This window comes from Phragmites australis, chromosome 2 (genome assembly GCF_958298935.1).
Source record: "Phragmites australis chromosome 2, lpPhrAust1.1, whole genome shotgun sequence".
Lineage (NCBI taxonomy): Eukaryota > Viridiplantae > Streptophyta > Magnoliopsida > Poales > Poaceae > Phragmites > Phragmites australis.
In genome coordinates, this window is record NC_084922.1 from 45137247 (window position 1) to 45159016 (window position 21770).

At 47.5% G+C, this 21770-nt stretch overlaps 2 protein-coding genes and 1 long non-coding RNA gene across 4 annotated transcripts; 2 read left to right on the forward strand and 1 right to left on the reverse strand.

Annotated features, from left to right (window-relative positions):
- The first annotated feature begins 225 nt into the window (after positions 1-225).
- On the forward strand, positions 226-7016 carry LOC133909191 (auxin transporter-like protein 1). The gene is made up of 8 exons (XM_062351510.1): positions 226-765; positions 922-1155; positions 1249-1434; positions 1907-2019; positions 2133-2316; positions 2419-2516; positions 4520-4985; positions 6412-7016. The coding sequence occupies exons 2-8, from the start codon at positions 964-966 to the stop codon at positions 6643-6645; spliced, it is 1473 nt and encodes a 490-aa protein (XP_062207494.1). The 5' UTR covers positions 226-765; positions 922-963; the 3' UTR covers positions 6646-7016.
- A 2104-nt stretch (positions 7017-9120) lies between these two features.
- Positions 9121-14808, forward strand: LOC133909193 (uncharacterized). Its single transcript, XR_009908329.1, has 5 exons — positions 9121-10222; positions 12969-13200; positions 13337-13448; positions 13538-13674; positions 14597-14808. It is a non-coding gene; the product is annotated as an uncharacterized LOC133909193 (long non-coding RNA).
- Positions 13981-20292, reverse strand: LOC133909192 (nuclear pore complex protein NUP62-like). Of its 2 annotated transcripts, XM_062351511.1 has the most exons (9): positions 18681-20292; positions 18322-18409; positions 18149-18230; positions 17842-17964; positions 16480-16557; positions 15298-15401; positions 14984-15071; positions 14804-14902; positions 13981-14277 (listed from the first exon to the last, which is right to left on the reverse strand). In XM_062351511.1, the coding sequence occupies exons 1-9, from the start codon at positions 20185-20187 to the stop codon at positions 14185-14187; spliced, it is 2262 nt and encodes a 753-aa protein (XP_062207495.1). In that variant the 5' UTR covers positions 20188-20292; the 3' UTR covers positions 13981-14184. The 2 variants fall into 2 exon arrangements, with proteins under 2 accessions (XP_062207495.1, XP_062207496.1); XM_062351512.1 differs by lacking the exons at positions 13981-14277; positions 14804-14902; positions 14984-15071; positions 15298-15401 and adding an exon at positions 15555-15624.
- Between the last annotated feature and the right edge of the window lie 1478 nt (positions 20293-21770).

The window sequence follows — 21770 nt, forward strand, 5'->3', positions numbered from 1 at the left end:
GGAGATGGCCTATCGGGCTGTCACCGTGTGAGTTGAGTAGCCGTGTTACAGCAGCGAAGACCTGTGAGAAGCCAGCTGTCAATATACTACTCCCTCTGACATCCTGGCGTTGCTTCCCACGGTCATTTTTGTAGTCCAATCAACCCTTGGCCAAGGATCACACCGAGTTTACTAACCACACCCAGCAAGCGTACATATACAAAGGAGAGAGAAAACTAAAAAAAAAGGAAAACAAAACGGAAGAGCAAAACGTGAAAGGGCCGGGGCGAGCGGTATCGTTTCTGCAAGCCGCGCGTTTTAAAGCGACGAGTGGTATCGTTTCTCCCTCACCATCTCCCTCCTCTCACCGAATCACACACAGAGGCACGGAGGCGCTGCCTCTCTCTCCGTCCCCTCAGTCCCTCACCTACGAGTGATAGCGCGCGCGCTCTCTCTCTAGCCCCTCACCATTACTCCCTCATAAAGGAAGAACAAAACAGGGCAGAAGGAAGCAGGGCCTGGAAAGAAGACAGAGGCAGAGGCCCCGTAATCTCTGCTCTGCAACTCCGGCTCGCCGCCTGCCTGCCTTTTACTACCGCCACCCGCGCGGCGCGGCCACCACGCTAGCTCCTTGTAGACGAACAGACCCTCCCTTCGATAGCACAGTAAATTCCGCGGCATTCCATTCCCTTCCCTTTCGAAACCCACCCTGCATTTACTGCACATCACTCGCCCTCGCCGACTCGCCCGGCCATCCGCGATCTTCGAATCTTTCTCTGCGAAAAGGTTGGTGTTGGCGTTGGTGTTGCTGTTCTTGCTGCTTTTTTGTTCGGGTTCCAGTTTCTTGCTCTGTATTCTGTACGGGCCGCTGTTTTTTTTTGTTCCGTTTTATATTGTTCTTTGGATCTTGATCCGGTCGGTTACATGCTCCGAACAACGCAGCGGGCGCGCGCGGCAGGAGACGGGAACGCCAGGCGCTTCAAGATGGCGCGCGAGCAGGCGAAGGAGTCCATCGTGGCCGACGGTAACGGCAAGGAGGAGGAGGTCGGGGTCATGCGCATCGGCGCCGCGGACGACGGCGATGAACAGCACGGCGGCGGACAGTTCAGAATGAAGAGCATCCTTTGGCATGGCGGTTCTGTCTGGGACGCATGGTTCAGCTGCGCCTCCAACCAGGTCGGCCTCCTGCCTCCGCCATGCCATGGCATGCGCCTTGACTCAGGCAGCAGATGGAGCACCGAGTGACGATTTTTTCTACTGGTTTTGCAGGTGGCGCAGGTGCTTCTGACTCTACCGTACTCCTTCTCGCAGTTGGGGATGCTGTCCGGCGTGTTGCTGCAAATCTTCTACGGCTTCATGGGCAGCTGGACCGCCTACCTCATCAGTGTCCTCTATGTCGAGTACCGCTCCCGCAAGGAGAAGGAGGGCGTCAGCTTCAAGAACCACGTCATCCAGGTACGGTACCTGCCCGCCACGCCGTGCTCCACAGCTCGTTCATCTTGCTTCGTCGTCCCCTCCACTTTCTCCACCCTGCCAAAACCTCTGTAACTGAACAGTTCCCTCCCTTTTTCTCCGGCTTTTACTAAAATTCCCTTTTTTTTTAGTTCAGTCTGGTCGTTATCGATCCGCCCTGGCTGCAAAATGCCGCCTTTTGTGAAAACGGGAGAGGGTATTGCCGTAATGGATCCCCTGCTCCTCATGCGTTCGATATGCATGCTCTGTTGTTTGTTGCGTCTCAAACGAAAAGTGAGCCATGTTGTACATGGAGTGGATTTTGGGAGTTCCCTGATCCTTATCTGTCGCAAAAGCGAGACTCCATTTCTGAGGAAATTCTGGGCCACTAGCTAACTGGGACGAAGTGTCATGATTCAGAAAGCAAGCTAATATGAGAAGAAAATTAGTAATCGTGTGATGTGATGTTGACCAGTGGTTCGAAGTGCTGGATGGGCTGCTGGGCCCGTACTGGAAGGCGGCCGGTCTCGCCTTCAACTGCACGTTCCTGCTCTTCGGCTCCGTCATCCAGCTGATCGCCTGCGCGAGGTCGGTCGATTCTTCCATCACACTCTCATTGTACTACTGCGACAACTGCAGAGTGTGGCTCGTGACAAATGACTGAATGAGCTTAACCTGTGTGGGATTTTTGTGTCGTGCAGCAACATCTACTACATCAACGACCGGCTGGACAAGCGGACATGGACGTACATCTTCGGCGCGTGCTGCGCCACCACGGTGTTCATCCCGTCCTTCCACAACTACCGGATCTGGTCGTTCCTGGGGCTCGGCATGACCACCTACACCGCGTGGTACCTCGCCATCGCCGCGCTCCTCAACGGCCAGGTAAGCCACGCCAGCGACCCAGAGAGCACCATCCCAACGCGCACACACTATCCATCTTGGTCTAGCAAGCAATGATTGACTGTCTCGTCCGTGCCGACGCAGGTCGAAAGCGTCTCCCACACCGGCCCGACCAAGCTGGTGCTCTACTTCACCGGCGCCACCAACATCCTCTACACCTTCGGCGGCCACGCCGTCACAGTGTAAGTCGTCGCAACTATTTCTTTCCCAAATGGACTCAAATTAATACCACACTGCAAACTTAAGCACAATGTTGATTAAGAGGAGGTTCTTTGTTTAGTTATTAGACTACTCGCAATGCTAAAACTCTAGCACAGTTTCTTATGTTGTCACATCATATTGACACAACAGTAAACATTTCTCATCTAGTACATTATTTCTACAGCTGACCCACCTTATAAATACTCCATCCTCATAGTCTGCCTACCTAAAATATCGTATCATACCTATATCTTTCACAAGATACTGCCATTTCCTCTCTCTTCTTTAATTGCTTAACACATCAGTAAAAAATCTTACATATAATACCTTATTTATGTGCATGATATCGCACTAGGAGTAGCCTTAATTACTCTGTCTGAAGTACACTTAAGTTACCCTGAAGCTGCAGAGGCGAAGTTAGCTTTTCACCGGCTGCAGCTTTTGCCTGGCGATGTGGAGGACACGGTCCGGATTGGAAATCTGCCTCTGGTTTCCATTCCATCGGTCCCCTCCCCTTCCAATCCAGGGTGGACGGTACCAGCAATACCTCACCGCAACAGTATAATTAATCTTAACTGCACATGATTGTAGCTTTGTAGCTAGCTTAGCTAGCTCCATCATCCATGGCGTGCAGATCCCCATGAACCGTAAGTCATGACCACTTAAAAACTTCTAGGTCGTGCGTGGTGGGAACCAGCTGCGTTAGCTTGCAGCCATTCGTTATCAGCTCGACCGATCGATCCCAAAAAATGCAGTGATCCAGCCGCTAAAGTTCGGTGCGGTCATGTGCATCATGCGTGGAGTGATGCATCCAAAAGCTCCCCTACTGGTACAAGATATAGCCTATGGGGAGAGCAAGGAAAGGGATGCAGTGTTAGCCACTTTGCATTAGAATAGACACCTTGATCGACCCCCTTTATTCGCATTGCTCATTGCCTGTGCTTATTCTATTGCCTGGAGATTATTATTGATGGTTCTCGCAGGGGCGTGATTAGACGCCATGAGAGGAATAATTAGCGTGCGGTGTATTGCGGTGTTCAAACGCCTTGGTCGTTAGTGGGCGCCGTTGGGTCGGAGATCAGGGAATTTTCTATCTCCAGCTTCGGCATGTGGGTACTTGACTACTTGTTCCAGTGCTCAAATGGGAGGGGGGATATCATTTGCATGCATGGGTAGAAATAAAAAGAGATGATGGGGGTCCGGCTTCATTAAATTCAGCTATTGCTGAGTTCACATCGTGCTGTGAAAAATGAAATTCCATCCTAGTTGCCCTCATGCAAGGAGCGATATTATGATAAGCTTACAACCATCCAATCATCCATGGACATTAGGCTAGACTACCATGGGAAAGTCTTTGCTTAGTGGAGAAATTGAGACACATGCCTACTTTGAGTATTGCATCCTAATCCTGAAAGAAGAAGGTGGTGAGTGTCTCTGTCCATCTTCACAATGCCTATCACCAGTGCAGCTGGTTTCAAGCAATTTCTTCAAAGGCCAGTTAGGCAGTTACTCTGCAAGAGTGATATGCATCATTGCAGCATGAGATCTTCTAAGCTGGATCAGAGTTTTTAGAAGACGATTAGTATAACGGCCTTATTTGGCCGTATTTGTCGGGTCCGCCATCATTTGACGGGAGGCGCATGTGTTGGTGAGAGCTTGCAAGATTCCTCCTGCCGCCAAGATCTTTGCAAGTATCCTGCCGTGCGTGACTAGGAGAAGCACTAGCACTCTTTTGCCGTCCTCGCGTATCGTTTGATCAAACTAAAGCCTCTGCATCATTGACTCGCATGTGCGAGACCGTTTTGTCCGTTAATTTCTTGTATTGATTATTTATTTCGCTACTCTGATGATGAAGAATTTTAATTGCTTAAAGTTATGTGTGGAACAAAGAAAAAAATAAGTTTATTTAACGTACTGAACTTTGTGTGTTGTATAACTTGTATATATGTTGATGATTGATGAATGTTGGGCGCATATGCTACAGCGAGATCATGCACGCGATGTGGAAGCCCGCCAAGTTCAAGTACATCTACCTGCTGGCGACGCTGTACGTGTTCACGCTGACGCTGCCGTCGGCGTCGGCCATGTACTGGGCGTTCGGCGACGAGCTGCTGAACCACTCGAATGCCTTCTCGCTGCTGCCCAAGACCAAGTGGCGCGACGCGGCGGTGATCCTGATGCTGATCCACCAGTTCATCACGTTCGGGTTCGCGTGCACGCCGCTCTACTTCGTGTGGGAGAAGGTGATCGGGATGCACGACGCCAAGAGCATCTTCAAGCGCGCGCTGGCGCGGCTCCCCATCGTGGTGCCCATCTGGTTACTCGCCATCATCTTCCCCTTCTTCGGGCCCATCAACTCCGCCGTCGGCGCGCTGCTCGTCAGCTTCACCGTCTACATCATCCCCGCGCTCGCGCACATCCTCACCTACCGCACGGCCTCCGCGCGCATGGTAAGCATTCCGATTCGCCCATCAGTTCATTCATACGTGCATGCATTTTAGTTTTACTGTGGTCGCTCAGTGCATGTTTCAATTCCCGTGCTCCACGTACTAAAGGGTAGGCAGGAGAATGTACTGGCATTATCTATTTATCTTCTCACTTCGCCGTGCATTGCCAACAAGTACTAGCAACTCGATCCATTCAACCTTGCTTCTGGTAGTGTAGGACTAGTAGCCGTGCATCCATCATGAACAGTTGGACGATTGGAAAACACACATACATAAGCAATAGAATACTCCTAGACAGTGGAGATCCGTGTACAGGCACCAGCCAGTTCATGTTAAATGCACAGAGTCACAGGCCCAGGGCTCCGGAAAATAATCATACGAGACATGTTTTTATATATTTGCGGTCTAAATTTAATTTATAGCGTGACATATGATAATTTATTTTCTTTCTTGTTTTCTCATATATGATTTTTTTTAATTTTATCATAATTTTTATGATAATTCTTGCTATGTATTATGCTGTAAACTAAGTCCAAACTGCAAATAGTATATGAGACCATAGATTATTTTCCTCCCGGCCCCATCGCTTGCATGGGCAAATCCCCAATCATTGAATGCAGCCAACAGCCACATTAATTCGAAGCAGGCCCCTCCCGGCGGCGGCCGACAACGATATGGATCGGATCCTCCCACGTTGCAGCCGTCCGGATCCGTCTGGCCATCGCTTTGGCAATAGCAGATCAGTCTCCCCTATCTTAAGCCACTTAGCTTAACACTAGTCCTCCTGTCACTTCCGGTGCCCAGCGGCAGGTCACGCACAGGTGAGCATGGCCTTTCTTGGGCTGGACGGGAGACTGGAGAAGAATGCCGCAGGGTCCACCGGTCCGTCCGCTGCGCCGCGACTTTTGCGCGATGGGACGGCGTCGATGGGTACGATGTTGACATATCTGGGCAGCTGCTGGTGACGTAGCACCGATGCCGTGCTGATGTCTGGTGCAACGCTGTCACGAGAGGAAGAAGTGTGGAGCATGGGAGACCCTGGCGCGCCGGTGGTCGACGTCGCGGCGTGGCCCGTCTGGACTCTGGACTCGGCTAGCTGCTGCTCGCGCGGCGGATAGCGAGGCATCGGCAGACGGGGAGAGCAGCGCGAGAGATGGGATGGGATAGCGATAGATGGCGATGGAGATTTCCGTGTGCGCTGGGCGGTTCCTTTCCTCGCCCTCCTTTTCCTCAGCTTTCCAAAAGAAAATCAAACAGTGTTGGAAAAAAAGGAGATAGTACTAGGAACAATGCAGGCACGGGGAATCAGCCATACACGCACGCGCGATGTTTATATTTCGTACAGCTGTGCGGTGTTTATTCTGCTTACGAGTATTTCTTTTTTCGAAACAATTCTCACGAGTATTTCTTTGTGGATGCAATTGAACAGAACGCAGCAGAGAAGCCTCCGTTCTTCCTGCCGAGCTGGTCGGGGATGTTCGTGCTCAACGCCTTCATCGTGGTGTGGGTGCTGGTGGTTGGCTTCGGGCTCGGCGGCTGGGCCAGCATGGTCAACTTCATCAGGCAGATCGACACGTTCGGGCTCTTCGCCAAGTGCTACCAGTGCCCGAAGCCGCCGGTCCCCGTGGCGGCGCAGTCGCCGGCGCCGTTGCCGCACCACTAGTGCCTCGGTGCGCCGCCCGCGCGTACGCGACAGCGCCGTCCGGATGCAAGGGCAAGGAGCTCTCTCCCGGCACATCGTTTGCAGCCAGTGCGTGTTAATTGCTAGGTTTTGGTCGCCTTGTAATATACAAGCCTCCTCTCCTCTCCTAGGGTGTCACACCGTAGTAGAACTCAGCAGAGTACGCATGGGTCCCTGCCCTAACAAAGTCTCGCCCCGGACCGTGCCGTTGTCAAGTTGCTTTTCCCGGCCCCCGATCCATCGCCATTGGCGTCCTTGTGTTTGTTTGGCTTGCCCCCACCCCCCCATATATATGTGATTGATGGTCATGGCGTATAAGGTTTTTCACAAGCTTAATCCTATACGGTTCTTTAGTTTTTCCTTCTTTGATTGACAGCTTGGTCCATGTTGTGTAGCGTGCGGGTGATTGTAATAGACTGGACGATTCCTCGTGCTAGCTAAAGGCAAAACACAGGGGCCTTTGTACGTTGCCTTCGCGTTGGACCTTCTCGGTGTAAATGTAGCAACCCTTGCTCGCTGCGACGGGCGTTTTGGTTCGTGTCGCCTTTGCCAAGCAATTAAAGTTTCTTGGCGAGCTTTATGGGCTTCTTTGAAAGGACCACAAAGCAAAGGGAGAAAGAAAGATGATGAATGCTAGTGGAGTGAGGTCGAGTTCGCGAGTCGGCGCATACCATAATTACACGCACACTCGGCTCCGTTGGGAGGCTGAAGCGTTTTGAGCCGTAGCCGAAGATCTTGGCTTTGCATAGTGACGCCATGTCACCTAGATGACTCGGATTAGCGGCACGTCTAATCGTACCATACTCGTACACCGGTGGGTAAGGCTCACTTTCATGGATTAGACTCCACTACTGCCACTAGTGTGCTGTGTACAGTACATAGTACTACGCTTGTGCATCACCCATCACAGCATCTATACGGACCTTGATTACGAATATTGCGCTTTAATTTGCCCATCTGAGCCTCCTAGGCGCTCCCCAAGCTCTTTCAAATGGGATTCCCTCGGGCACCAGGCTCACATGCAGCGGGCATGTGCTCCCTTGACCAGTTTCTCTCCAGATTTCCTCTCGCTCGCATCTCTCAATCTGTGTTCTCCGAGCTCTAATAACTGTCAGAGAGGCAAGGGGGCAGAGGGAGCATGTGCCTTCGGCTACCTCACAGATGGTTTAAGCTACCAGCGAGTAGCCGTTGATGACGTTTTTTGTTCGATTTGGTTCCCAGCTTAAAGTTCTCGGCACATGGTTCGCAGTTCCCACTTGTCGTTGAACGGAATCCCACCATGATTTATCGAGCGATGCTTCGTGCTTACTGTTGGCAACGGACTTTTTGATGATGATAAGATATGGCCGAAAACAGTTCGTGTGGCATGCCGCGAACAAGTGTATGTGGCGTGCCTAATTTGCCAACGACTCTAGTTGTCCGACTATTTTTGCCAAGCCTTCCACTATTTCCCGTGAAGGGAGGCGATGACTTTCTTTGATGGTTTCATGCAGGTTCTTTTTCCGGACACGTATTGGATTCGGTACTGGTCTTTGTTGTATAAGACGGACGATCAGCCTCTTATAAAGGATGTATGTTGAAGATTGAAAATAACCGTGATGGAGATTTTTGCTCGTTTTGGTTGGCGATTTAGTAATAGACTACCAGCAGGAACTGGACCGACCAATGTTCAGAATGCTTTTGTTTTTCCATAACTTATCTGGTTTACCAGGTGTTATATCAAACTTTGTAATAATGAGCGACTGTATACATTTCGCTATGCAGAAGCCAGAATAATATTATTCATTCCTCTAAAAATCTAGATTCTATAGAACAGATCAAAACCACGCTAAGAAAGCATAACAAGGTAGGTAAGCTTAGCATGGAACAGCAGAGCGAGCTGTGTCATCGAGCCGAACTTTTCACAGGAGCGGGGGGAAGTGAGCTGAGATAGCAATATAGCATCTTTCCAAAAAAGAAAGAGGAAAAAACGAAAAAGAAAAGCTGGTATGCGTGTGCTTTTGGGCAAGTGTCATAGCGCGTTGCCAAAGAAATTGGAACTCGATGGGCCCATTCGAAGTAATATAAGCCTAGTCAGCCCATTTGATAATAGCTTCAGGACAGAAATATGTATTGGGCCTGTTATGTAATGGCTTGAGTACCTGGATCGACTGGTCATATAGATGATACAGATTTAAACCGAACATAAGAAGTTTTCTAGATGCCTACAGGAATTCATCACAGTCGCTCACACGGCTGCTGATGAATTCTTACGATGATGGCCACCTCTGGAGATACCGCCTCCCGTGCGGCGACGTGATTCTATAAGCTAATCAGGCTTGTAACCATCTAAAACCGGGACCGGTTTTGGGCCCCCATTAAGTGATTAATGGAAAATCAGGCGGGGACATCTCTCTCCCCCCAAAATTTTCTCCACAGCCTACGATGGTGTTGCCTTCATCTCTCTTACTTAAAAAATTCCTAATTCATATACCGTCAGTTTTATTCTACCCACGCTCTGGACGGGATTCTCGCGAGATACGCCGCCACTACGCCGGCTCGTCGCCCCGCTCAGTGGCGTCTCTGGATCCATCGCCGGCCCGCCAAGCCGTTAGATCAGCCGTTGTTGGTTCACCGGCGCATCGTCCCGCTCCCTCGCAGAGATAATCTCGCTCCTCACCCTCCCGATCTCCTCGCTCCTCCTGAATCCGATCCAATCCCTGAAACGAACTCCAAACCTATCGCCCGACAAGGCCGGCGGCGTTATTCCCCTTCCGCGCCACTAACGATTCCAGTGGCACCCTACTCCCTTCCGCGCCGCCAGCGCCTTTGACCCCTCCTTCCTCCAATTCGCCCGCATCGCTCTCGATCTCCTTGGGTCTAGAACGAAAACCAGATGCGCTCGCGCACCCGTGGACGACGACCGCGTAACACCTCGTGGGTGACCTCCGCTACGTCGCCGCTGCCCGCGCTGCCCGCTGGGAGGGGAGCGTGGACGCCAGGAAGGCCGCTGCCGCGGCGCAGGCGACGCGCTCTCGACGGCCAGGCGCCTCATCCCTGCCTGCCGAAACTAGCAGCAGACACCATCTCAATCCACCCACGCCTCCTCCTGGTCTTCCCACTCGGCCTGATCTTACCACAGTGATCTGTTTCGATCTCTTCTGCTTCGTTTTGATATGGGTCTCTGCATCGGCCGGATCAAGAGATGGGCAAGGACGCTGCGCTCCATGGGAAGCTAGCGGAGCTGAGCGCTAAATCCAGTCATGGAGCCTCACCTTTGTTAAGGTAAGCAGCGCGTTCAAAGCTGTGAATTTGCGGAGCGTGGGTTGGATTACTCAATCAGATTGTGGTGGGTTGGGTTTGGTCGCGATCGGAAGGAATTGCAGAGACACATCCGGGCGCAGTTCGATGTGGCCGTGGCGGCGAATGCTTTGTCGAAGGGCACGGAGGGCAGCAGCTATCCGCTGTCACAGCGTGCGACAGAGAGGGGCAGTCCAGGCTCATGGGGTTGGACCTTCTGAACGAGCTTAACCCCAGTGTTGGCCGAGAAGACTAGGCTGCACTGAATCTTCATGGACAAGTATATTGATGCTGCTCTATCATTTTATTAATCCGGTTAGTTACTATTTGGCTGCCTTGCAAATTTGGAGGAGCTCATGATTTATGTGCCAAGTTGATACGAGATTATGGAGAGGAAACTGGATTGTGCATGTGTTTCTATGGTGCTTCATGGACCTTGCTCGTGATGTTTTTTTTTTTGCTTTTTTAGAAGCATTTTGATGTTTGCTCGCAGCCAGATTATTTGTTTGGATGATTGTTGCTATGAAAACAGCATATGTTTATACAATCTGTAAGTTATATGGCTAATAATGTTGCTTTTCTTCGATTTCAGGTTTCATGGTTAGACGCCTCATGGGCGCATGGTGTAATACAACTATCGGTGACATGTGAATCAGAGGTCTCTAAATCTCGAGGCCAGGACTAGAGATGGCAGTGGGTCTAGACTCGTCGGGTTGTACCACCCCGTACCCATACCCATGTAAAAAAATTACGCCCACTACAATACCTATACCGGCACACAGGTACGATATTTACCCATACCTATACCCGTGTGGGTAACGGGTACCCAACGGGTTACCCACACCCAGAAACTCACTCTCAACGATCGGGAGGGGCGACAGAGGGTGAGACGGCGGTGGCGGAAGGGAGGGGTGATGGAGGAGGCAACGGCGACGAAAGCCACTGGGAGGGGCGGCGGAAGCCCACCTAGGTCCAACTAATTCGATTAGGTACACGAGTACAGGTAGTAGGAGAACGGATCTATACCCGCTCCACCCGATGGGTGACGATTTTTCCCATTAATAGACCCGCGGGTATGAGAAGTGGTCCATACCCGGCCCCTAATGGAGTAATTACCCACCGGGTTTCGGGTTTTGGGCCCCCATTGCCATCTCTAGCCAAGACAACAGAGTGTCACGTGGCACCCTCCCTCGGGGATTATCTCCCCGAGGTCCGAGAAGACCAAGTTCCGGGAGAGGGCGCTCGGGGCCATGAACAGTGGTCTCTGAGTACCCGAGTTCCCTGATGACCCAAGAAGGTCAAGTTCCGGGAGAGGGTGCTCGGGGCCATGAACAGTGGTCCTCGAGCACCCGAGTTCCCCGATGACAGGAGAAGTCACAGTTCCGGGAGAGGGTGCTCGGGGTCATGAACAGTGGTCCCCGAGCACCCGAGTTCCCCGAGGACCCGAGCAGTCAAGTTCCGGGAGAGGGCGCTCGGGGCCATGAATAGTGGTCCCCGAGCACCCGAGTTCTCTGTGGACCAAAAAAGGGCATATCCGGGAGAGAGTGCTCGGGGCTATGAACAGTAGTCCCCGAGCACTAACAGTTCCCCGAGAGCCTGAGACATTCACTAGTAGTCCCCACAGGGGCTCAGTGGTGAGGTGTCAATTAGTGAGAGACCCGATGCTGCATTTAAGAGGACGTGTGGCCTGTCACTTCCAACCACTCCCCCCACGCCTGCTGTCAGTCCCTGCCATGGTCTGGCAGGGAGGCGTGAGGATATTTAATGCGCGGGTCCCATCGCGCGTCATCCGGCGCGCCTCGGGATAACGTCGCAGGACTCGAGGCATATCGCCTGCCGCCCTGCTGTGTCATGCTCGCTCTGACCGGGCGGGCACGCGGGGTGCTCAGTGGCTGCCCGGTGGGCCCTCCCCGCAGCATCCGCCGAAAAGCAGGATGATGACGACAAGATCGGATGGGGGCGCGTTTTTAATCCTCCCCGTAACATCAGGCTGCAGCCCATGATGATTGCTTTTCATTTATTGCGCCTTGGAAGTCGCCACATCCTTTCTGGGCACGCTACCCGTCCCAACAGGGTATAAAAGAGGGGCGGGCTCCCCGGAGAAGGGGGGCTCGGATCGGAAGAGGCTGGATTGATAGACCGAACTGAGAAGATCGAGACATAAAAGATAGCGGCTTCTTCGAGACCGAGACAAGCTCACGAAGCTCTAGATTTAGACAAACATCCTTATAACACAAGAGATCCTCAGAGAGATATTCCCTGAGCATTTATAGCATACACACAGGAGTAGGATATTACACTCCGTACGGCCTGAACCTGTCTAAAATCCTCTGAGTATTTATTTTCTCATGCATCCGATCATCCATTCCACCTGCATCTCATTTACTCATATTTATTTTACATACAAGGTAGATTCAGAATCATCCTCCGACCGAATCTCAAAGGGAAGGTAGATTCAGAATCATCCTCCGACCGAATCTAAAAGGGGTCCCTCCGAATCTCTGCTTGTAGAGTTCATCCTCTGATAACAACCTGATGCGATACTTCGTGGAAGAGGCCGTCAGCCTCTTCGACGACCACGGCCTCAATAAGATATGGACAAAGGAGCTTGCTTACTGCTTTGGTATGGGTGTGACGATCAAATAGCTCTATGAAACCATATATAGTTGTTTTTGGCTGCTTGCTTGCGTCTATCGGTAACTATATATACTCATATACTGCTCGTTGATGATTTTTGTCCTTTTTCTTGGTGATTTAGGATGGATTGACCTCTATCTGGGGTAATGTTGTTGAGGTAGGTCGGTATCGACCATGCCATATGCTTGATCTAAGTGCAGAGTTGCTTTGTCCTGCTTATACTGGGAGAGCGCCGTGTAACCTATTGTCATCTGTTCTGACTTGTTCTCTCTGAGAACAATATGGATGTTTTGTTTTTCTCTTCCTTTTGCTATATCATTTTCCAAAAACTTGCTTTGATAGTTAGCTACGAAACTCATTTGTTTCCATTTTCTTGGTGCCTCCTCCAGTTCTGGCTGCAGATGTCATGCATAAGTGCATCGCACCGGCCGAGCAGCTGTTCGACGCAGCGAAGCGGAGCTCGAGTGGCAGAGCAGCTACATGTGGCGCCTGTAAGTTGTTCTATGGAATTCCCTGCTTCACTACTGTCTGTCTGAGCATATCGCAGCTGCTGCCATCCTGGCGAAAAACAATACAGTTCAGACATTGTCCAATGGTGTGGTTCAAAGAACACAGTTTTGGGTGTGTAGGCCTCCTTTAGTTATTATGCCAAATGTGCCATCTTTTTTGTTTATTTCTTCTCGTTTCTGCTTCATTTTCCATGTTCAGTGTTTAAAAACATCATTAATCTTTTAATGTGGAATTATGGCTGCAACAGCCACTAACTGGTTGACGTAATGCCAAGAACGCATTGGAGATGCATGGATTCATGCAGGGCTGCCTACTTGTGTTGGGTGGGATAAGCTCAATACGTTGTTCCAGAAACATGGGTGAGTTCAGTTAAACCTTTCAAGCTTTAGTTCTCTTTTACTGTGAATTATCTAGGATGTGAGAATCACATGATGTTGCACAATTGCAGTGTGAGTATCGTGTTCGAGCTGAATGCGCTGAACGGTTTGGTTGAACGGATGGGAGGGCTGTGGGATTACACCAATCCAACATTACTAACATGTTATACTGCGAACAAAGGCTACAGATTCAATGGATGGGAGCTTGGTATGTTCTGATGTTCGCAGTTGTTTAAAAATGCTTTGTTCAATGGTATTATATGATCTGAAAGAGAGATTTTGGGATGTAATCTAACTAGGTTTAGTTGATATTGATGACAATTAGTGAAATCTCTATTACTTAAAAGAAGCTAAAGAGTGCCTTTCATCCCAATCCATCCATCCGTCCACCCACATCTCCTTTTATGCCCTTCTCAACATCGTCTTTTGTTTAACAAATTTTTAACGCCCATTGCAAGGAGCAGAACCGTAGTTACTCTCGAAAGCAATTTTCTTTAGATTGCCAACACATGCATTTGTTGTGAAGCAGAGTTCATATAACCAGCAATCTAAGGGACATTGAATAATCCAGACTTCCAGACTGCATCACGTTAAAGCTACATGAGTACATGTCACTAAAGTACTTGAACGGGAAGAAAATGGTGAGAAACTTCGCTGTGGCGCAGCGTAACAATCCAGCACCGCATGTCCACTAGCGTTGACAGAACATCAAGCTTAATCAGCTTAACCAAAATCTCGGAATTCCGGAGTCTCGTTCAACTGAAGCGCTATTGTTAGGCAACCTCTGTATTCTGCCAGAGAACTCGTTAACCTAGGCAAAACGGAAAAAAAAAGGGTATAAATAACGACTCTGGGCCAGCAGATCAGATAACTAATTCCACTAAATAATCACTAGTACGAGACGTGTGCGTGAATACATCAAACATGATGAGTGAGGTTTTGTTTAAAGGCTACAAAAAGTAGGAAATTAGTGAAAAAAAAGGTAAGACACAACTGAACAATAAATAAAAGTACAGGCATAGGCTTCTTAAGTTTCTAAGCTTAAAGGCAGATCATAGCACAGAATATGACAATGCCATTCTGCGTTGTGCCAAAATCATTGCTACCATTTATATCCTCGCAAATTGTAGGATTGTATGGATGCCACAGGGATAAATCGGATAGTTTATTGAGACAAACAAGATTGCTGGGCACAAAGCAAGGTGCCACCTTCTAAGACTCATCAGGAAACATGCTACACAAAATATTTAGGCCCGGAATGTAACATGTCAAACTGAAAGACATAAAAAGACTTAAAATAAACCATAAAATAGTTATCAGCAGTTATATATCCTGACCTTCTCATCAATCCACATCAGAGAACGAAGTTGATTATCCAGTATCCGGACAGCAACATCAAATGGTGTCATACTATCAGCAGTCTCAAGCTCACCACCCTGCATTGGACAAAGGAAGTAAGAGATTGCTGCAGACTGCTAACAATTAGCAAGTTCCACTAGTACATCATGACTAGTTACCTGAGTAGAATTCATTGTCTGAATGATGGATTTTACTTGTTCTGTAATATGTTGCAATTCATGCTCCACAACTTCTGCTTGTTCATACCTTGGCATTGCAAAACAAATTTGGTTAGAGATACAAAACAAACTATGCAGGAATGACAGTAATCTTAAACTTTTCCATCACAAACATGAATCAACAGTGTCAGCCACTTTTAACAGGCCAGAACAAATTCAGAGGTCATTTTGAGCAGATTATATTACTGTTTTTTCTTTTTCCAAAATGAGCTTTACCCAGACTGAAACAGTCAGACAAAATTCATTGAACTAACATTGCATCTCGTGCTGAAGCAGCTTCATCTTCACGAAGTAACACCCGTTCATCCTGGAATATGCGTTCAGCTTCCTCCTCCATGCCCTGCAGAGCCTTGTCTACCTGCAATTATAAATTCAGTTCTATGCAAGTTAGAAGCTGAATGATTAGTCTCTGCAGGTTCCTAGTGTTTGCCTAAGCAAGCAAATCCATATAGCCAACTGGTAGTAGTTAGTAAAGACTGCAGAGAAGATATTGCCAGATGCTGTTCAATTGGTCAAGGCCAGGCAGCAGATCAAGGAAGCAGCTGAATTGTGTCATTTCTCTTTTTTCGCATTTATAGGAACTAATCTCGTGATAAAAGAAATTTCAAGGTTAAACTAAAAATGTACAATTGCAAGGGCAAGCGATAAGCACTGCCATTGGTATCGCTGACCTTTAATGTATCTCAAATCTACTTCTATGAATCTTAAACCATAGCAAGTTCTAATCTAAAGCAAAATCAGTGTGAAGTACAAGAATGCTGATGGATCTTATAGTCAAATTGCCATATTTGAGTTCAAGGACTGTATTAACCCATTCAAGGTTGCACCATTAGTTCCAATAGGCAGGTCTCAAACAGTCACCCCATTTTCGACACGGACTAGACATGTATTGTATTGGTGTAGGCCTTTCAATTTGCCAGTATTTTTCCATAGGGGGTCTTCTTTATTTTAGATACAAAAAACTTTTAACTTTTAAACATTGTTTGATTAACCATTAGGTAGCCTACCTTGTCATTTAAGTGAGAAAAAAGAGCACTAGAACAACCATTATATATTAATGTTAAATTAGTACATATGCCAAGGGACTCAGTAATTTGAAGCTCATCTGTTCGCAATGTTGATTCTTGACTAGCATAACAGTCAGTAGTCACTATGTAAAGCTGAACTTCTCATCAAAGAAAAGAGATCAATTTCAAATCTTCAATCGACAAAATTGAATTTATGATAAGTAACTAAAAACTATATATGTGCAGGTCAATAGGGTGGGCATAATTGAAAGAGGCATCCATCTTTGGCATTTTAGCATATGAACATTGAATTGATTTCAAATACGTCGATGCTACCAGAAGATCAAATTGCATGAATAAGCAACAAAAAAAGAACAAAGAATGAAGTTATAATCAATCTGAGCAAAGTAAAAAAATACAGCAACACACCTCTCGCTGATGAGTTTCTATCAACTCAAGTTGCCGCTCCAAGCTTGTTTGTGTGTCAACAACGTTAGCCACCTCAGCCTGCAAAAGAAGAGGTAAATAGTCAGTTTAAAACATGACCACGATAAAATCTAGCATGAACATAGGCGAAAAGGGAAAAACTACCAGCTAATTACTAATCTGAATCATATCATTGCACTGATAGACAATCTGAGTTCCTTGAGAAACTGTCAGTTTTTCCTTCTGTTTCTTTATCATAATAACTAGTACCAATAAGTGTGAATACCTGTTGACTTTTCTACTTGTTAATTCAGCTCTTCCAAGCTCAAATACATAAAGACAAAGGTAGTAACTAATGCAACATTACAAAATGTTTACCATAATTAATTAATTGAACACCTCTCTTTGCTCCAAAGGGAGTATATAGGAATGTTGAGACGAAGAACACTTATAGCTATCTCCAGTTTTGAAAGCAGGGAATTTGCAGTAAACAGTATATATCCTCTCAATTTTGTACACAATTCCTGGGTTTAAAGTGCACTATCTCCAGTTTTGAAAGCAGGGAATTTGCAGTAAACGGTATATATCCCCTCAAATTTGTACACAATTCCCAGGTTTAAAGTGCACACAACACCTTAGTAGGACATTCTAGGAAATTTGAAATAAATTTCCTAGAATGTCTTCAAGAAAGACAAATTTAATTTGAAAGAACAAATCAATTTGAAATAAGGAAAGATGATTTTAAAAATGTGATGTTTTCAAGAAAGAACAAATTTGAAAAATTTGATGTTTTCAAGAAAGAACAAATCAATTTGCACACAACACCTTAGTAGGACATGCTAATAAATTTGATGTTTTCAAGAAAGAACAAATCAATTTGAAATAAGGAAAGATGATTTTAAAAAGGAAAAGAATAAATAATAATAAAAAAGGAATTTACTATGCCGATTTCTGAAATCAATTCTGCATTGCTATTCCAAGACTAAGTCACAACAACAAAACTTTGTCTAGTGGCTAATCTCTACCAGAGGATCATCTAAAACTCATCTGCTCATGTCTATCTTACAACAATACACATACAATTCAGAACTGGGTAAAGTAGGGCTTCAGGTCTTTGCGTTACAAATATTTGCTAAACCATTTCATAGTGAAAAGACCATTAAATTCAACTACTTTCTTCTGTCCTGCTCTCATCTACTTGTAACAAAACATACACTATCATTTGTCTAAAATATTATCTTACAAAACACCCTCAACAACAAACTAGAAAAAGTACAAGCATAAAAATATCAAGATAGTTTGAGTCCAATAGTAAAATAAAAAAAGACATGACGTTCAAAAAAAAAAAACAGTGACAACACATACCTCAAGCCTTATAAGAACATTCCTGTTTTGCAGAATTCTCCTGTCCCATTCAGTTATTGCAGTGGCATGTTTCCTGAATTTCGCAGTACGGTCTTGAAGCTCATTGTTCCAGTCCCTAATAATCTACAACATAAGTGATTATATTAGTATATCTACAAAGTGAAATAGTATCGAGCTACTTAATTCGAGAAATTAGATGTTCAGACAGCATAAATTTCGATCTAGCCTCCAATGCATTGCCGATATCAAAAAGCATCTGCCACAGTGAAAACTAACCAACTGTAGTTTAGACAGATAAGTGCAGTACCTCCTCGACACTTTTACCAACAATTTCTGATGGTAGCTTAGGTGCTTGGGACGCTGCTGGAGTGATAGCTGTAGTAGAAGGACTGCACAAACACAACAGAAAGAACATGGAAAATGTCAGCCCAGATCCCATTAGAAGTAACGGTAGAAATAGATAAAGGGAACTTGTACAACCCTGTGCTGCTAGCTTGAACAGCTGAGGAAGTTGCCTGACTTGTGCTGGTGCTAGTGGCTGATGTGCTAGCAGCTCTAGTAGAAACACCTATAGTTTAAGAAACACATTGCAATACAAACATAACAGTCAGTATAGTGCAACTGCCCTGTGTTACCAAAAAAAACAAAAAAATTGCAAAAGTACAATGATATATATTGGGTCCTGAAAGACGGTGTAAGTCATTTGAGATGTTATGAGCTACAAACCGGTTGAACGAAACTTAATTGTTTCAAACCAAATAGAGGCATGATAATCGGTTCAAACCAGACTAACATTTTAAGACCATGTTTACAGATAATGAAGAACCATGGCAGCTCACCAAATGACAGTGCTGACTGAGTTGTGGGAGTTGATGTAGAAGCTGGTGTAGTTGCTTGCAGACTAAAACTAGGAAACCCTGTAGTTCCAGTTGCCGTGGTCGTCATGCCTGCAGATGTAGACACACTTGTGACAGTGGTGGTAGTGGCTGTAGCTGCCGCTGCTGATGACGATGATGGTGCTGCTGTAAAACTGAATCCACCAGTAGAAGCAGCTGAGAACAATGACCCCGATGTTGCAGGGGCTGCAGTAGCTGATGGTGAAGTGGATGCACCAGTCGCAGAAACAGAAGCAAATGTTGGTATAGAAGCTGCTGAAGAAGAACCAAACGAGAAGCCAAGCGTGCTAGCAGACGAGCTACCAGCTGCGCTGGTACTAGGGAACAGTGAGGGCGCAGCTGCAGCCTGCGAGGTGGCCAAGGAGAAGCCAGTGAAGGGCCCGGACGCTGGTGTGGCAGGAGTGGCCGATGTGCTCTTAGATAAGGAGAAGGCAGGGGCCGAGGAAGCAGCCGAGAACAAAGCAGGAGCCGTGTTCACCGTCGTTGTGCTCGTTGATGACGGCGTAAAGCCAAACGCCGGGGCAGAGATTGTTGTTGCTGGCACGGATGAGAAGCCAAATGATGGCGTGGTGGTCCCAACAGTTGCTAGAGATGAGGCGGTGCTGCTGCTGAAGAGTGGCGCGGAGGTGGTGGATCCAAACAGCGACGAGCCAGTGGCGGCCCCAAACCCTAGAGCCGGTGCAGAAGTAGGGGTGGAGGGGGTGGTCGACGCGGCGGCTCCCGAGCTGAACGAGAAGCCGAATGATGGTGTCGAGGCAGCGGTCGTGGTAGCGGTGGAGCCGGACGCCGATGAGCCAAAGCTGAATCCTGTGGCGGCGCCAGAGAAGGGGCTTGGCGTGGACGCAGCGGTGGCGGTGGCGCCGAACAGACTAGGTGTCGTCGCCGCGGCGGAGGTTGCTCCGAATAGGTTCGGGGTAGTCGCCGCGGAGAAAGTCGCGCCCGATAGGCCCGGGGTAGTCGCCACAGAGGAAGTCGCGCCGAATAGGCCCGGGGTGGTCGCGGCGGCGGAGGTGGCGCCGAATAGGCCCGGGGTGGTCGCCGCAGAGCCGGTGGCGGACGCGCCGAAGAGGCTAGCTGTGCTCGCGGCAGAGGGGGCGGCGCCGAATAAGCTAGGTGTGGTTCCGGCGGAGGATGCGACCGTTGCGCCGAAGAGGGATGGCGCGGACGCGGCCGAGGTGGCGGCTGCGGTGGACTGACCGAACGAGAAACCGGTGGATCCGAAGCCGAAAGGGGAGGCGGCGGCGGTGGATGCGGAGGCGGAGGCGGAGGCGGACGAGGCCCCGAATAGGGCGGAGCCGAAAGCGGGAGTGGAAGAAGCGGAGAAGAGGGAGGAGCCGAAGGCGGGGGCGGGGGCGGGGGAGGAGGCCGCGGCCGGCTGGGAGAAGGAGAAGGGGGAGGAGGCGGTGGAGCCCGCAGCCGCGGAGCCGCCGAAACCGAAGGAGGTCGCCATGGCTGGGTCGACGTTGATTTGGGCGAGATTTTAGTGTGGTTTTGCCGCTGGCTCCACGGCCGTGCGGCTTGCGGAGGGGTTGGGGCTTTTGTTGCCTTTTGTGGCGCTTTTTTGAAATAGGGTTACGAGAGGGAGGAGTGATTTGGGGGGAAATGTTGGCTGCTGATTGCTCTTGCAGTGTTGCTAAACATGAGCAAGATATGTGAATTTTGTGAATAATTTGAACTATGGCCTTGCATTTTACTGATCCGGTTTTATTGTTTTAGCTCGAGGTCCAAAGTAGATAACTTTGTCCTGTAATTCTGATTCCACAAACGAGGGCTGTAGATATTTTTCTAACAAATTCATGACAGTGTGACTTCCAAATTTTTCCTCGAGGAAAGCTTGCGAAGCAAAAAATGAAAAGGTAATTCCGGTACCTTAAATTTAGAGTGGAAAGATTGGATTCGTCAATAAAAAGTTGACGTAAGCTAACAATTGCCAATGAGTATTTTTTGTACAGAACTTTAGCAAATGATGATAGGACCGATGGCATCTTTTGGCTCCTAAGGCTATAGATCCATGCATTTGTGGCACCATCCAAAAAGATGATATTTTAGAAATTCCCTCGGAAAAAATCTAAGCTGTTCTATTGATGAAACCAATTATAATGGCTTAGGTAATTACTCCAAATGTTAGGCTTGTATTACAAATACAACTAAACCTTCAGCATATTCACTAAAGCAAATTTAGAAGACTCAAAGGTAGAAAGGGCTGTCACTAATGTATGCCCAATGTCAATTCTGCGGGGACAAAGAATCAATTGATCATTTGTTCTTCCAAAGTCCCCTAGGCCGTTTTGTTTGGAATATGGTTAAGGCAGCTTTCGGTTTTCAACACCAACCCAGTTCTGTTTCTTAGTTATGTAGTGACTGGATTCAGATATTTAAAAGGTGAAACCAAAAGACTGGTTTTGGTGGGAATAGTTGCAGTTTTTGGAGTCTTTTAAAAACTAGGAATAATGTTGGTTTTAGACATAAATTGTCAAATGATCCCGCAGATGTGATCTATAATACATGTTGTAGATAGAAAATATGGTCTATGACGTAAGGATTGGTGATGTTTTAAGAGTGATATATTAGAATCACTTAAAACTAAGAGAGGTGAATTAGATTAACTTAAAACTAAGGCTCCAAACCACAAAATAAACCTATTTTAATTTATATTTAAATATGCTCTTAGTTTATCTAGTATTTCTACTCTTCCGATTACATTTTAGGAACCAATCATACCAACTACACATATCAATTCTAGGAAATATAAATACATAATAGTAAGTGGAAGAAATAAATGAAAATGTAAAAGGTAGAGAGAATGCAAACAGTCAACACGATGACTTTTTCCATAGTATCAGTGGTTTGCCATTCACCCCTAGTCCATGTTGGAGCTACTCGCAAGAGCCAAACTTCCCGATCGGATAACTCCGTGGATAGTTATTAGAGCTCCCCACTCGCAAATGGGTCTCCTACTAAACCTCTCCTAGATAATCATTGTCGTCTTCATTATGATAGTGCTTTGCCACTCTGGTATGGGTCACTCCTCCC

What these genes read in the sequence shown, in the direction of transcription:
- LOC133909191 (XM_062351510.1), top strand. Translation starts at nt 964, where the DNA reads ATGGCGCGCGAGCAGGCGAAGGAGTCCATCGTGGCCGACGGTAACGGC. An exon ending in CCGCGCTCCTCAACGGCCAG is followed by an intron (nt 2,317 to 2,418) that starts GTAAGCCACGCC and finishes GTGCCGACGCAG; the next exon opens with GTCGAAAGCGTCTCCCACAC. An exon ending in GCACGGCCTCCGCGCGCATG is followed by an intron (nt 4,986 to 6,411) that starts GTAAGCATTCCG and finishes GCAATTGAACAG; the next exon opens with AACGCAGCAGAGAAGCCTCC.
- LOC133909192 (XM_062351511.1), bottom strand. Translation starts at nt 20,187, where the DNA reads ATGGCGACCTCCTTCGGTTTCGGCGGCTCCGCGGCTGCGGGCTCCACC. An exon ending in ATGTTCTTATAAGGCTTGAG is followed by an intron (nt 16,558 to 17,841) that starts GTATGTGTTGTC and finishes CTTCTTTTGCAG; the next exon opens with GCTGAGGTGGCTAACGTTGT. An exon ending in AGACAATGAATTCTACTCAG is followed by an intron (nt 14,903 to 14,983) that starts GTAACTAGTCAT and finishes TGTCCAATGCAG; the next exon opens with GGTGGTGAGCTTGAGACTGC.